At 30.9% G+C, this 13,920-nt stretch overlaps 1 protein-coding gene across 1 annotated transcript in view; it reads left to right on the top strand.

Moving 5' to 3' along the window:
- The window catches only part of LOC143238589 (transmembrane protein 181), a 108,774-nt gene that overhangs the window by 22,785 nt on the left and 72,069 nt on the right, over positions 1-13,920 (top strand). Inside the window, 1 exon segment of the mRNA XM_076478951.1 lies at positions 13,079-13,256. Within this exon segment, the coding sequence (XP_076335066.1) occupies positions 13,079-13,256 (178 nt within the window).

A 13,920-nucleotide genomic window follows, 5' to 3' on the forward strand; every position in this document is an offset into this window, starting at 1 on the left:
TTTTATTAGAAGATCTAAATGATTTAATGTAATATCACCAAAGTTCTATGGATGATCTTCAGATGTTTCATTTCTTTTACTAAGTCTTCTGACACATCAGATCTACACAATCCTTAGTTTTTGAATGTAGATTATGCACTGATGTATCTGTATATTACAACAAAACAGTCTCATTAACATTCATGGTGGCTCTGTATCTTGTGGTGAGCCGAGCAATAATGGAATCTATGAATTTCATGTGTGCCATTTTTCCGCTGGAATGCGGATTTCCACGGTTTTCAAATGGCCAACGATCACCCACGAGATTCATGTAAATTCGAGGAGAAAATATGAGCGATTTGGGGGCCGGGTAGGTGGTTTTTGAGGAGAAATCGTATTTTTTCAATGTTTATTGCGGAAAAAAAAATCTGACCGCCATCTTGGAGGCAGTCTTGTTGCAGGTCTCGTGTGCATACCAGATGATAAAATATTCTGTACGCTCCAAAGAAACAACAGCGATTGAAATGTTTAAAAGGAAAGATGTTCATTTTGATCCTGTAGACAAGAGAATGTGTAAGGACATTAGATCAGCAGCTTCAAAGTATACCTCAAAGCTGAGGGAGAATCAGAAGAAAAGGGCAGAAAGGCTTGAGGCCTATGGTTCTGTGAAATCTGGCCCAGCCACCTTGGCTAAAGAAAAAGTCCAGAAAGCCGCAGAGGCACAGAGAGCTGCCCATTCAGAGAAGGAGAGAGAAAAAAAGCTCGGAAGAGAGCACTGGAAACCCTTGTCTCGAAAAAGAGGAAAGTAGCCAAGATTGATTAAAGGAAATTAAGTGATTTGAAATTTGACTGTAATTTATGCAGCAGAGCAGAAGTTGATATCAGTGACTGAAAAACATTTTATTATTCTCTGCAGCATACAGTGCCAGTGGTTTATTTTAAAGCATATCATTAATTTTATTTTGAAGCAATGTCAAAGCTTTCCTTGATTTGCTGTTTCAGTTTGTATTGTGAAAGAATGAAAAATATACTGATATTGAGGTACCAGTAATTTACTGACAAGATTGTATAGATGAACAAGTTTTACTGTAGGTAATCATGTAGAGTAATTTTAAGTAATTTGAAATTTTAATGGAATACATGCAGCAGAGCAGTAGTTGTTGATGTCAGTGACTGTACAAAATTTAATTTCTGAGGCATATCACTGATATCAGCAGTTTAATATAGAACCATATCAGTAGTTGAATTTTTAAGCAAATGTCATAGCTTTCCTTCATATGCTGTTTTAGTTTGTATTGTCAATTTGTGAAAGAATGGAAAATTCACTGACATTAAGGTACCAGTAGTATAATGACAAGATTGCATAGATGAACAATTTGAACTGTAGGTAGTCATGATTAGTCAAAAGAGTAATTTTATGTGATTTGAAAATTGTATGGAATATATGCAGCAGAGAAGTAGTTATTGGCAATAACTGTAAAACATTTAATTGGCAGCATACCAGTAGTTGATGATGATAGTGTTATTGATGACAAAAAAGGATAATAATGAAATGATTTGTATTTGAAATATTTACTGAGTTATTTTGGCTTTAACTCATATTACTAATATATTTTGATTTAGAAAAAAATTAAACTGAATAAATAGCAAATAAACAATCTTAAATTTCATTTATTTACTTTTTATTTTATTTGTTAATTTTAGATATTTTGATATATCTTCTAAAAAATGAATGCAAATTAAAAGAATAAATCAATCTGCTAAAAACTGTAAATGAAAGTTATAGTTTTTATTAGTTTGATTTAGTCTTTTAATTTCCTTTTTGTTATTTTATATGATATATATTGTGTACTTTTCCAACATTGCAATGTCAAAAATCATAAAGAAATTATGTCCCAGATTGCACCAAATCACACCAAATAGCATCCATTTTTTAAAAATTTCACGGGGGAGCATGCCCCTGGACCCCCCTAGTCAGGCACAGCTGCGCCACACTGTGGCACCTCTGGCGCCAGGCTATATACCTTTTCCTCTTTTTTTCATAAATGTTATTGGCATGCCTGGAATTTACAGAATGTGTTTCGTCAGAAATGGTTTCCTCTACAGGTTAATTTTCCACAGTTATGCAAAAGCAGTTATCTTTAGTTTCATTATGAAAATACTTAGGGTCTGTCTTTTCCCTTTTGGATCCAGTTGTGGCAGAATATTCAATTAATTTACAAACAATTTAGCTTTATTAAAGAATTGATTTTCAATATTGATGCAGTATTTTTTAAATAAGTCAACAGACTTTCGGTGTTGCTCACTTTAATATCAGTGGTACCTTTGCAGGCTTGCAGTACTTGATTATGCTAATTGATGATCACAAGTATCTTTATAACTAGCTTCCAGCTATCAAGAAGCAAGAAGTTTAATGACTGCACATAGTCAGTTATACATTTTATACATTTCACTTCACTTCTAGTTTGAGATGCTAGTTTTGTTCAAAAATTTCTGATGGTGCTTTCAAAATACTAGGATGATATGCTACAAAGGCGTAATACTGTCTACTCTGTCTGTTCACTGTGTTCCCAAAAGTCAATGAACAGGACAACCTATATTTTTGAGAAGTATGCTCCATCATCGTGGGCTACAACTAAATAGATTTTGAAACTCTTGAACTATTCCTCAGAATATGAGTCTCTTTGCAAATTACTGCTGCTTGTGTTCTACAGAAATTGAGACAATGGCAAAGACATAGAATTTAGCCAGGGGGATTAACTTTTAATATATGAACTTTAGCACCACTATACTCACTAACCAAGTAGGACCCATTATCATATATTTGGGCTCTGTATTTTATTATCAACTGAGCAGTCAGTTATTAGATTATAAATATCATTCTCAACCTTATTATTGCAATTAATAAATCTTGGAAACCTCTTTCTGAATGACAGTTGAAGAACATTCTTATGGTAGAGATACACATTTCAGGATAAAAAATTGTTTATTTTTAATGAGATGAATCAGGTGTTGCATCTGCTATGATAGCAAAACATTGCAATGTAAGTCTTTCATTCAAAATAATGTGATGTACTTACTGAACAGAGTTTGCTATGAATTCATTTTGGGACTCACCTGACAGGTAGTGGGCTTGAAGATGGTAATCTGTTCAGAGAATCTGTAATCCTCCATACACTTTCCATTAAAACTAGTTTTTAATGGATGAGCACTTGAACTATTCCTAAACAGTTATTATTATCAGGTGCACCTCCTTTGTGATGATCCAAGAAATACTAAACTATTTCCCCCCCCCCCCAAGAAAAGGACAATATTTACAATCTTGTGTAAGATATCTTTCTATTTGGCTACCCTTGAAAGAATATTATTCTTAAGATATGAATCAACAAGGAACTTTCTCCAAAATGTTTCTCAAGCTCACACCACTCAATATAGAATTTCTTATGGTGAACACTTCTTTCATGTTCTAGAAGTCTATGATAAAGTTTATTCCACTCTTTTGTTAGTGGCCATCCTTTTTTCAGTTGTAATTGTAGAGAATGAAGCAACTAGAGTTCTTGGCAAGAAGGCAAAACAAAAAAATTTACAAAGCTTGTTTATTATTATTCCAAGATAGCCATTTCATATTTGAGGTATTCATCATTTTACAGGAAAAACCTTAGAACAGAACTCTGGAAAAGGAAAATCTTTTTAGGGTGTTTAAGAGACCCAGCTGTAACAGTTAGCTCTTAGTTTTTAGTTGATATGCTCTCATTATTAAGATATTAATATCAAAGCTGCTGAGTTGCTGCTGTTTTTCAGAAACATTTTTCAAAGTGTTTCTCCAGTAGTGATTACATTTTGCTGTAGATAGTTATTTTCCTTTCTATAACAGGATATGCTGTAAAATTGTTATTGTCATAACAGTTGACATTTAATCTTGTTTAGTTGATTTATTCAAAGTAACAGCACTTCATGGCAGTTACTGGTATCAAATCATGAATGGAGAGCTTTGTGTTGGTGTCATATTTATTTTTCAAATTGACAAAAAATAGTCTGCCTTCCTTTGCTTTCAGCATATTCTTTCTATTGTTTGAAATTCCTCTTTTGTGCACCAGATTTATGTTTATGTTGATGAGACATTCCTCAATTGGAAAGGGATTTTAAGATGATAAAAAGAAATAAAAATATCTTTGATATCTTTGTCATTAATATGTATTGAAACAGCAAATTGAATTCTAGGTTTATATATCAAGATACAACAGAAAAAAAATCTGCAAGTGAATGTTAATAATCAGTATAGCTAAGACACAAGCATTTTCTCTCTTCTTGTGGCAAATAAAAGAAAAATGAAATTGACACACACACACACACACACACACACACACACACACACACCTGTACCACATTTTCTTACTATGAATATTTTTTCCTATATCATAAGCCATACTATTTTAACAAAAATATATGAGATTTACCAATGAAGAGTAAGCCTGTTTTTGTATGCAGCTCCACCAGTTTTTAGTGTTCAACTGTGTTGGTCTGCTTTTGATGACGTGATGTTTTGGAACATTCCTAACACTCACTTTCATTAAAGTGGATGTTATCACCTTTTGTAGACTTGTATTCAAAAGAAAATGAATCTCATTGTGAACTTGTATGCACAAACTTGATATCAAAATGTATATAATAAATTATTATTTTTACATTAAATAAGCTTTAATGTTTAATTTGCTAAGAAAATATTGAAGTAAACTTTTTAAATCATCAAGTCTAACATAAATTGATAATACAATACTATGATTACTACCACAAGACATAATTCTCCTATGCTTGAATCTTCTTTGTCTAAGGATTAATCAGTTAGAAAGAGATGCATATATTACACCCACCTCTAATGTGCTCTGTTTTAGAGTTAACCAATAAATACATTTGAAGTTTTATGTAATTAATATCCAATAGAAAGGAAACATTTTAATTCATGAATGGTGTATAATTTCAGGATAAACAAATATAGTTGGAATTGCAATTTGCAATCATTTTAGAAAGAAAAAACGGGAAATTTATGAGTTATTTGATATTTCTTATGGTAATTACATGGTTGGTGAAATCTTAAAGGAAATATTTTATGAGAGAGTTGAGTCACATAAAACTCTGGAAATATAATCCTATGCCTGTGTCACTACTATTATGATGTCATAAAACTTTAAATCTGAGAGCTATTATACTTAATTTCTAATATAATGGTATACCCTAATAATTTACATTAATATCTGTCAAAAACAAATTTGTGTAATTGAGAAAGTATGATGATGTGGGTTGGAGTATTTTATTTATAGCCAAAATTGGCAGCTGTATTGTGACCACCACATTAGAGTATTATTGAAATAATAAATTTGGTTAATCCTTCATTGGGTTACACAAAATACATTATTGAAAATGTGTTGGAAAATCTCACAGTTTGGGGATACAACATCAAAATTCTTCAGTCAACTTTTGATGATTACGCATGTGACCAATAAGTGTTTTTATCAACTTAAGGGAAGTAATCAATGGAGTAAATTAAATGGCATAACATTCTAATAGCACAGTGCAGTAGTTATAGTATTTTTTCTTGTGCTGCATCTTTATCTTCTAGTTGGTTGGTTGAGGCAGTGCATACTTTAACTATTAGCAATAAATGATAATCTTTATATTTACTATGTATTTTTCTTTGTTATTTAATCAGTTATTATTTTTATTATACCTCCTCTCTCTGTCTCTTGTCCAAGAATTTTTCCCAGTATTCTCAATTTTTTGTACCTGCATGCATATAGTAGAGCTTGTTCAAATTGTATCCACCCATATTTTCCTCATCTGTGTAAGCAATGCCTCATAGGATATTTTCATTATATATGTTAAATAAATTGGGTAATAAAACACATTCTTGTTTCACTGTTTATTTTTGTGAAGTCACTAAGTTTGTCTATATTCTCATTGTTGCTGTTTGATATTAATACAAGTTCTTGATCACACAACAAACTTTGGTGTCAGTACTTGAACTTTTCACTTCAGAGTTCGTTTCACTTTATCAAAAGCTTGTGTGTAGTCAGTAAAACAGAGGTATAAGTCTCTTTTAACTTGTCTTATCTATGAAGATTTCTAGAATAAATATGGCATTATTAGTTTCTTTATCTTTAATGAACCATTTTGTTGTATAGTTGTTATTAGTCTTACCTTATTTCACACTGTCTTCATTTATGGTGCAACTCATTAGGCTAATCATGAATTGTAAATCACATTCAATTGCTCCAGGTTTCTCTGATAAAGCAACAAAAACTGATCTACTCAAATCTGTGGAAGTTTCACCACTGTCATATATTTGTCAAACTTGTGGTTATATCTATTCCAAACTTGTCTATGGTTTGGATCATTTCAAAATATTTTGTATCTGGACCTGTTGCCTTTGCAGGGCTTATTTTTCTAACTGTGTATCTTAATCTATCTTTTATTATGGGTTGCTCTTCAGTATTCTTTATTATTTCTTGTTTTTTTACCTCTATTGCCCTCAACAATCAGACCACCTATTTAGAATGTGTTCTTTTCTTGTTAAAATGGTGCCATGGTTTGCCTTTATGGATTTGCTATTAAAATATGTTTTCTGAGTTGTTTTTTTTAACTTCCTTATTTGATCTTTCATACACATTTGGGTGTTGTTTTGGTAGTCTTTAGATTTCTGTGGGGTCTGTAATGTCTCGTGTCATCCAATTGTTTTAATCGTTTTTTTAACTAATTGGGCAATAAATTTCTTGTTTTATTATAAGATTTTTCCATTTATTCCCACAGACAGTCTATATCTATTATATCTAAGTGGGATCTGAACTTGTTCTATACAATGATCATGCATTTTCCTTTTGTCTTTGGATCTGATTTAATTAAATGAATTTTGTTTTTTGCTCTGACTTTTGACTATTACCCTGTAATAGTGTTTACAAAGATAAGATCCTGCTTCTCTCTACCTGGCCCATGATATTCCCTTAAGTTGGTGTTCATTCTCTTCATTTATTTCCCTAAATTGCATTTATAATGTTACCTTTGTTGTAAACACCAGCTGGGTGATGATCTGGTATCACCTGTTTACTGTGATAATTTTTACTGAACAGAGTGTTCAAACACAGAACCCTCTTCATGCTGTTATCTTTATCTGTGTTCTTGTGAGCATTAATATATTGTGGATTTTCAGCAGTTTTTTTCCTGTTGCCTTCTGTGGGTTTATTTTTGATTTACTCCATTGGCTTTTGACTAAATAGTCTAACTCACAATACAGCATGGGGGGAGCTTATTTGTGGGTGCTCCAGTTTTTCCTATGATTGCCTTTCTCTGGAATTATAGGATATTAGGAATAATATTGGCACCACCAGATACTTCACTTTGCCATCCATGATGACTGCTAGTTGGTCTGTAGCTGGTTATTTACTACTCCCAACTAACCTCTATATTTACAAGCCATTTTGCTATATTTCACTTATGGATGTGCTTGGTAAGAGATGGTTGCTCCTTCAGGGTTGCTGTGTAATTTAAGTAATTAAAACAGTTGAGTGATCTGTGTAGACTGCCCATGTATGAGATTAGGTGCAAAGAGTTCTGAATAAATCTAGTGGCTGTGCAAGAAATTTCAATAACTGTGAAGTTAAAACTGTTCCAGGAAAAATCTTGATACCCCTCAAACACCTTTAGTGCAAATGACACTTTAAATCAAATTGTTTGACTTATCTAATAAGAGACACCATATGTAGTGACACATTCTAAACCTGGGTATTGAGGGCAGGTTACTACTCAAAAGGGTGATAGTACTGATACTCTTAGTAAAGTTTATAAACAAATGAAAAAATCTACACACTAAACTTTAATACATAAATACTGCTAACGGAGATGGGGTACTAAGGTATAACAAATCTATTTCCCAAATACTCTTCCATTAAGACTTTTCCATGCATGTGCATCCGTTGCTCTCACTTAAACTACTCATTTAACCCTTTCACTATGGGCTTGGTATAATATACACAAGTTTGTCTACGTATTTGCACTATAACTGTTGATACAGCATGTGTATCTTCAAAATTAATTTGGTAGACTTTCAGTAAAGATTACAAGTATTTTGTATTTAAAAAATTTGATTTGTTAATGAAATATATTTACTAAAGATTTCTTTGTGAAAATAGACTTCATTACTAGCCTAAGTGGTAAGTGATTTCATGTTATGATTTTAAAAAACTATTCTTCATTCCTAAAATCTCAAATATTATTTGTGTAATCTTTAGGACTTACTAAATATATTTCAAACATTTGTTTTCAGTAAGATTTCATATTTTGTTATTTTTATACTATTAACTGTTTGGGGTTTGTTACTTGACAAACCTCACAACAATCATAAAAAATTAGGAAATAGCTATAAATTATGCCTTTTTCGTGCTTGTACAACAACAAGTTATAACATAAAAATACAAATGTTTAGTCGAAGTAACTCAAGTCTCATAATGTGCATTCATGTTACATACCCAATAATATAAAACTGACCTTTAGTCTTTTCTGTCCTGGGTGTGTGTTGGTGGATGAGTATTTTGTAATATACAGTCACATTTCAATTATTATACATTATATGTGTGTGTGTGTGTGTGTATATATATATAGGTATATAGATTATTACTATTTAGAAATAAATTATTAAACTTATTTTTCTCAAAATGTAGAAAAACAAATCAAAAAGTAAAGCAAACAATTATCTTTTCTATTATGTGCTTTGTACTTGGTGGCTGCTAGACATAGGTTGCTAAGCCTTTTAAAATTTCGCACATGGAAGATATCAACATTTTTTTTTTAGGTTTCATATATACAGTTGAATAACCAAAAAAATGATAAATAACTAAACTTATACCATAGAATTCCACTATAATTAACTAGGTAACGTAGTAACTAAGATGTATTTAGATTTTTTAAAAAAATGAAACTTTAAGTAGACTAAAGACACACCATACCTCATTGAAATCTTGGATTGAAAGAACATGGTAACCTTTTCAAAGAGAAACCACTCTGGGGACATTCTAAGCTGTTGATTGGTTATTCAGATTATATAAAGGACCATTTCAAAACTTATAGAATTAAACAGGACCATTATGTTTCATTCAGTACATAAGCCATATCTCAGCAAAATAAAAAGATATGAGGTTCTCATTTTGTATTCTAGCTTGTCAGTATTATTAATTTGAGTTCCTTATTTGTACAAAAATTATAGACTTAGCATTGTGACATTACAAACATCTAATTTTAAACAATGCTACATTTAACATGCTACATAACTCACTAAAATCTATGTTTAATGTGTTCTTTTAATATTTACTTTTAAATTAAGAAATTAACTGACATATAATATTAAAGTTTGATTTATAATCTATAGTTTGATTCCAAACTTATTGACTTAAGTTCATAAAATAGCAGTTCAATAAAATTTTGAATGCAAGTCATACCCTTTGACTTGTGACCTGTAGTGAAAGCGTTAATCAAAATCATGATTAAATTGGTTAATTTAATTTAGTGTTTCTGATTACACAGGCCTGTAATGGTTTTATTGTCTTGAATTTTTTTACATGTTCTATTGTAATTCCTGTACACTGAATCTTAAAATATTATCTTTTTTTTTTTCTTCATGTGCAAAGTCTTCACAAAATTGCATATGTACTTTTATACATCTGAATCATTTTCATTGAAATTGGGTCATATTTTGTTATGCTTAAAATGCTCATAACCATTGGCTATAAATGTCTCTAGATTAATTGTCACCTGAGAGTCTTACTGATTGTTTTTGAACCAAAGAGAAGCACACCACTATTATGTAAATTGTTAACAGGCTTTCTGATGTGTTATTTCTGAATAGTACTTGTTTGTACATACACTTTGACATTATTTCTTTTCAGTATTATTTGTCATTATAGCAACAAGAGGTTGTGTAAATGACCAAAAATATTCTGTTATAAATGTTGTAGATTTGATCTTATTTGCTCTGTGTGTATTATTGCTATCAGCTATTGTCGTTAATTTTGGACTGCCGATAAGAAGAAAGCCAACTGTGTAGCAGTATCTGCTGCCAACATTTTTTTCTTTTAACTAATAGATTGGCTAATTCCACTAACCACCTAGCTCTGCAGTAAAGTTCATGAATATAAAGATGACTTGTTTCTAAACTCTTGCTCAATGGACCACTGAGATATGCATTAGTTTATCTCTCTCTCTTTAAGTTTGTTTTGGGCATATGGGCAGGCATTATTTCTGTCACTCTTGCATTGTTTCTTAACCTGTGGTGCATGCATCTCTTATGGATGTGAAACATATTGGCATTTCCATTGCAAATAGGGTTTCTCTCTTGGACTCCTGAGATCACTTGATAGCAAATTTATAGTAAACTTTCTATACATTTCAGTCATAACTATGTGACGACAATCATTACAGATTCTCCCAAGATAGTCATTAAAGTTCCCACAGGATTGTAGCTTCTGAACAGAAGCAATAACAGAAGAGCTGCTAAACATTACATTATTTTACATTCAAATTATGTCTTTGATTAAAATTACTCAAGTTTAAAAGTCATATACTTTTTGCATATATTAAATTTTTATAATCTCTTATTGAATATATTTTTGCTATTTAAACTTTCTAAAATCTACTTCATAAAAATTGTTATTAGTTTAAGGCACGGATGCAAGAATGTATTCTATAAACTGAATGGGTGTGGTGGATACCCAAGAAGGTTAAGAACCATTGTTTTATTAATTATCTGTATAACTTAGTGGTATTTTATAATAGCATAAGATGCAATTATATAACACGATTGGTTCACGATGGTTAAGTGTCAAACTTTTCTCTCTCCAAAATAAAACTATTTGTAACTGAAATATATTTCTGACTGTAAACTCCTGCTGTATGGTTTTCAAAGGATACATTAATAACACACCATTCCTTCCAATAAAACATTCCATGGATAAATGGCACATTCATAAAAATAAAAGTACCCTGTATTTTTTAAGCTTGTAACTATTGCCATTTAACTTCACTTAACCACATCCAAACTTATCTTTTCTGATACTAGAGGAACTGTTGGTTACCTCTTTTTGAAACTCCTAAGTATTAAAGTACATGTATTAAAAATATCAAGTTTTTAAATTTCAGTAGTAGTAGATTCATTTTAAATCATAAATTATAACATGGTAAATATACACCATTGAGTTATCTTTCATGTATTTTTTATATTAAGTAAAACAGAGAACATAAGTAGGTGGCCTATTCCATAGCTTTGTGCTTAACAACAAATATTTTATTTCTTAGATACTTGTGCAGATGAACAGACATCATGTAGTTAAATAAGTTTAAAATTATAAGATCTGTAGAAATGACTTTAAAGCTGTATGATAAATTTAATTTTGTCTGTTTTTAATTTTTACATTGCACACTGTTTTTATATGGTTTTATACATACACTGTAATTTATACAGACAAATAGGCTTTTATTCTAATTAGTTCAAATCAGAAATAATGCTTTAAGAAGTATTTCAAGCTGTATATGCTTTAAAAACTTCTTTCATAATTGTCTTATGTGATTATGCAAGTCTAAATACTTATTTGTTGTTTCTTTTTTATTATTGGAATTAATGAAAAATAATTTTTTTCCATATGTTTCAATCACTACTTTGCTGCCATCTTTAGAGGAGTCATGAAATAAATTTATGTAGTAATAGGAGCCATAATTCAATCTTGAACTTTCTTATTAGAAATGTGGGTGTGTTGTTTTCTCATCTATGCTCTCATTGCACTGAAAATTGAATCAACATTTTGAATAGTTTTGCTAGTTTGGCTACATATAGAGGGTTTTTTTTTCTTTGTCACATGTATGGTTTATATCACATTATTTTAGTGTAATCATATTTCACTATGTGATATTCTCATGTATGATGGGCTATTGCAAAAGGATTGGTGCTACATGTATTTTGATTTGTTCTCTTTTTTTTCTGTCTGATGTATTTTAGTTACACTGTCTTGCATTCATAGAAAGTACATACCATCACTCTCCTTAACAATGGATATTCTGAGAACCACATATAGAGAAAATGTAGATAAATGACAAGAATATGCAAAAAAAAAACAATTACAGGCATAAAACCATATTCCCCTATGTCTGAAGTTTCTTTGTGTTATGACCACTTGATTTACATAATATACATTCTGTATGTTTTCAATTACTCTATATCAAACCACTTGAAACCCAATGCAAAGCAAAAATGTCATCTAATACATTGATAATGAATGTGAGTAATAAAATATTAGAGAAATAAAGGGCAAAATTAAAGAGACATCATACTATAATATTAAATTATCTGCAGTACCTCATCATATCATAGAAGCAGATTGTATGATCAAATGGAGTAACACTAACAAAAGTGAATGTGAACCACCTATAAGAAGGTCAAAACATATAAAATAATTCTTCATGAACTAAGTAACCAGTACCTAAACTATCATATAAGCCACCTTAGTGTTGAAGTTTCACTTGAGTGAAACTAGATGAGTAGATAGCACACCTGACATTCAAACAGAAAAAAAAAAATCCTAATTTTTATTATCACACACACAGTTCCTCTCAAGACTACCCTTAAAATGGTAGCAGATTAGCAGCCAAAATTGGTGATTAGTATCTGAAAATAAAAAGATAATAAAGAATTGGTAGTTAATTAGTAATTACACTTAGAGGAGTATACATGCCAGTGTTTCTCAATGTTTTTGATACCTGGGACCAACTTGCTGCTTTCTTAAACTGTCATAGAACTAAAAAAATGTAAGTACAAAGAAAAAAAAACAATATCAAATTACATATGATGATACTTCTAGTTGAGAAACTCTGGTATAGGTTACTAACGTTGAGAGTGGTTGGTGTTGGATCATCACAACCATACCATTTACTTTATTGGTATGTTTTGATTGATTGCCTAAATATTAAAAATCACTGACAAGAAATAACATTTTAGACATAATTACCCATTAAATATTTTCATTTCTCATGATCATTGTTTGCATTTTAATGTTTTTTAATTTTCCAGATCCGTACAGATGAGACTTTACAGTATGCACAAACGAGAATTTGTGCTTGTATTTGCAGCATTTTTTGCATGCTTCCTTCTGTGTGTGTTTATTGGGTTAGCAGGACCACCCATAACTAGTACAGTTACAACAAAAGCCACAGAACTTACACCAAAGCCAAATCAATCCATCATGGCAGTAAGTATTTTTATTCTGCAACTTTTGTAATTTTGTGTATGGACTGAGTACTGCTGTTTACTAATATTACCTGGAGTTGTTGGCTTCAAGTGTTTGATGTTTTTTTGGTGTTTCTGGCTGTCACATAGTTATATCACCAGTTTACTTCTTATTCTCCATAAATATCCATGAATGTAAACTGTATAATGCTAATGCTCAATAATTATTGTATGGACTTGATAGTATTCACACAAGTATTTATTGTTATAAACATTTAATGCCCAGTCAATATCACTTGGACTTGATAGACTTCATGTACTTATCTGTATTGGCAGTAAGTTGTTAATGATACAGAATTATCATCAGAATTTGATAGAGTTTATATAACTCTATATCTTTACAATGCTGTTAATGCCTCATGATTAAGCCTAAAAAAGTCTTTTGTTGTTTGTAGTTATATGACATTGAAGAAATACGATAGGAAATTGTTTTGATATATGATTTTTACATGCTCAATAAACCATTACTTTCAATATAATGAAAATCAGTTTTGATATAACAAAAAGGCTGATCTGTATAATAAATCACTTTTTAGTTTAAGTTCAGTATACCTAACACATTTGCTGCCATGTACTCCATTGGTCACAGCTGTTAGTTATGAACCTTGTGACACATTGGTGGTTCC

Source organism: Tachypleus tridentatus, chromosome 13 (assembly GCF_004210375.1).
Source record: "Tachypleus tridentatus isolate NWPU-2018 chromosome 13, ASM421037v1, whole genome shotgun sequence".
Taxonomy (NCBI): Eukaryota; Metazoa; Arthropoda; class Merostomata; order Xiphosura; family Limulidae; genus Tachypleus; species Tachypleus tridentatus.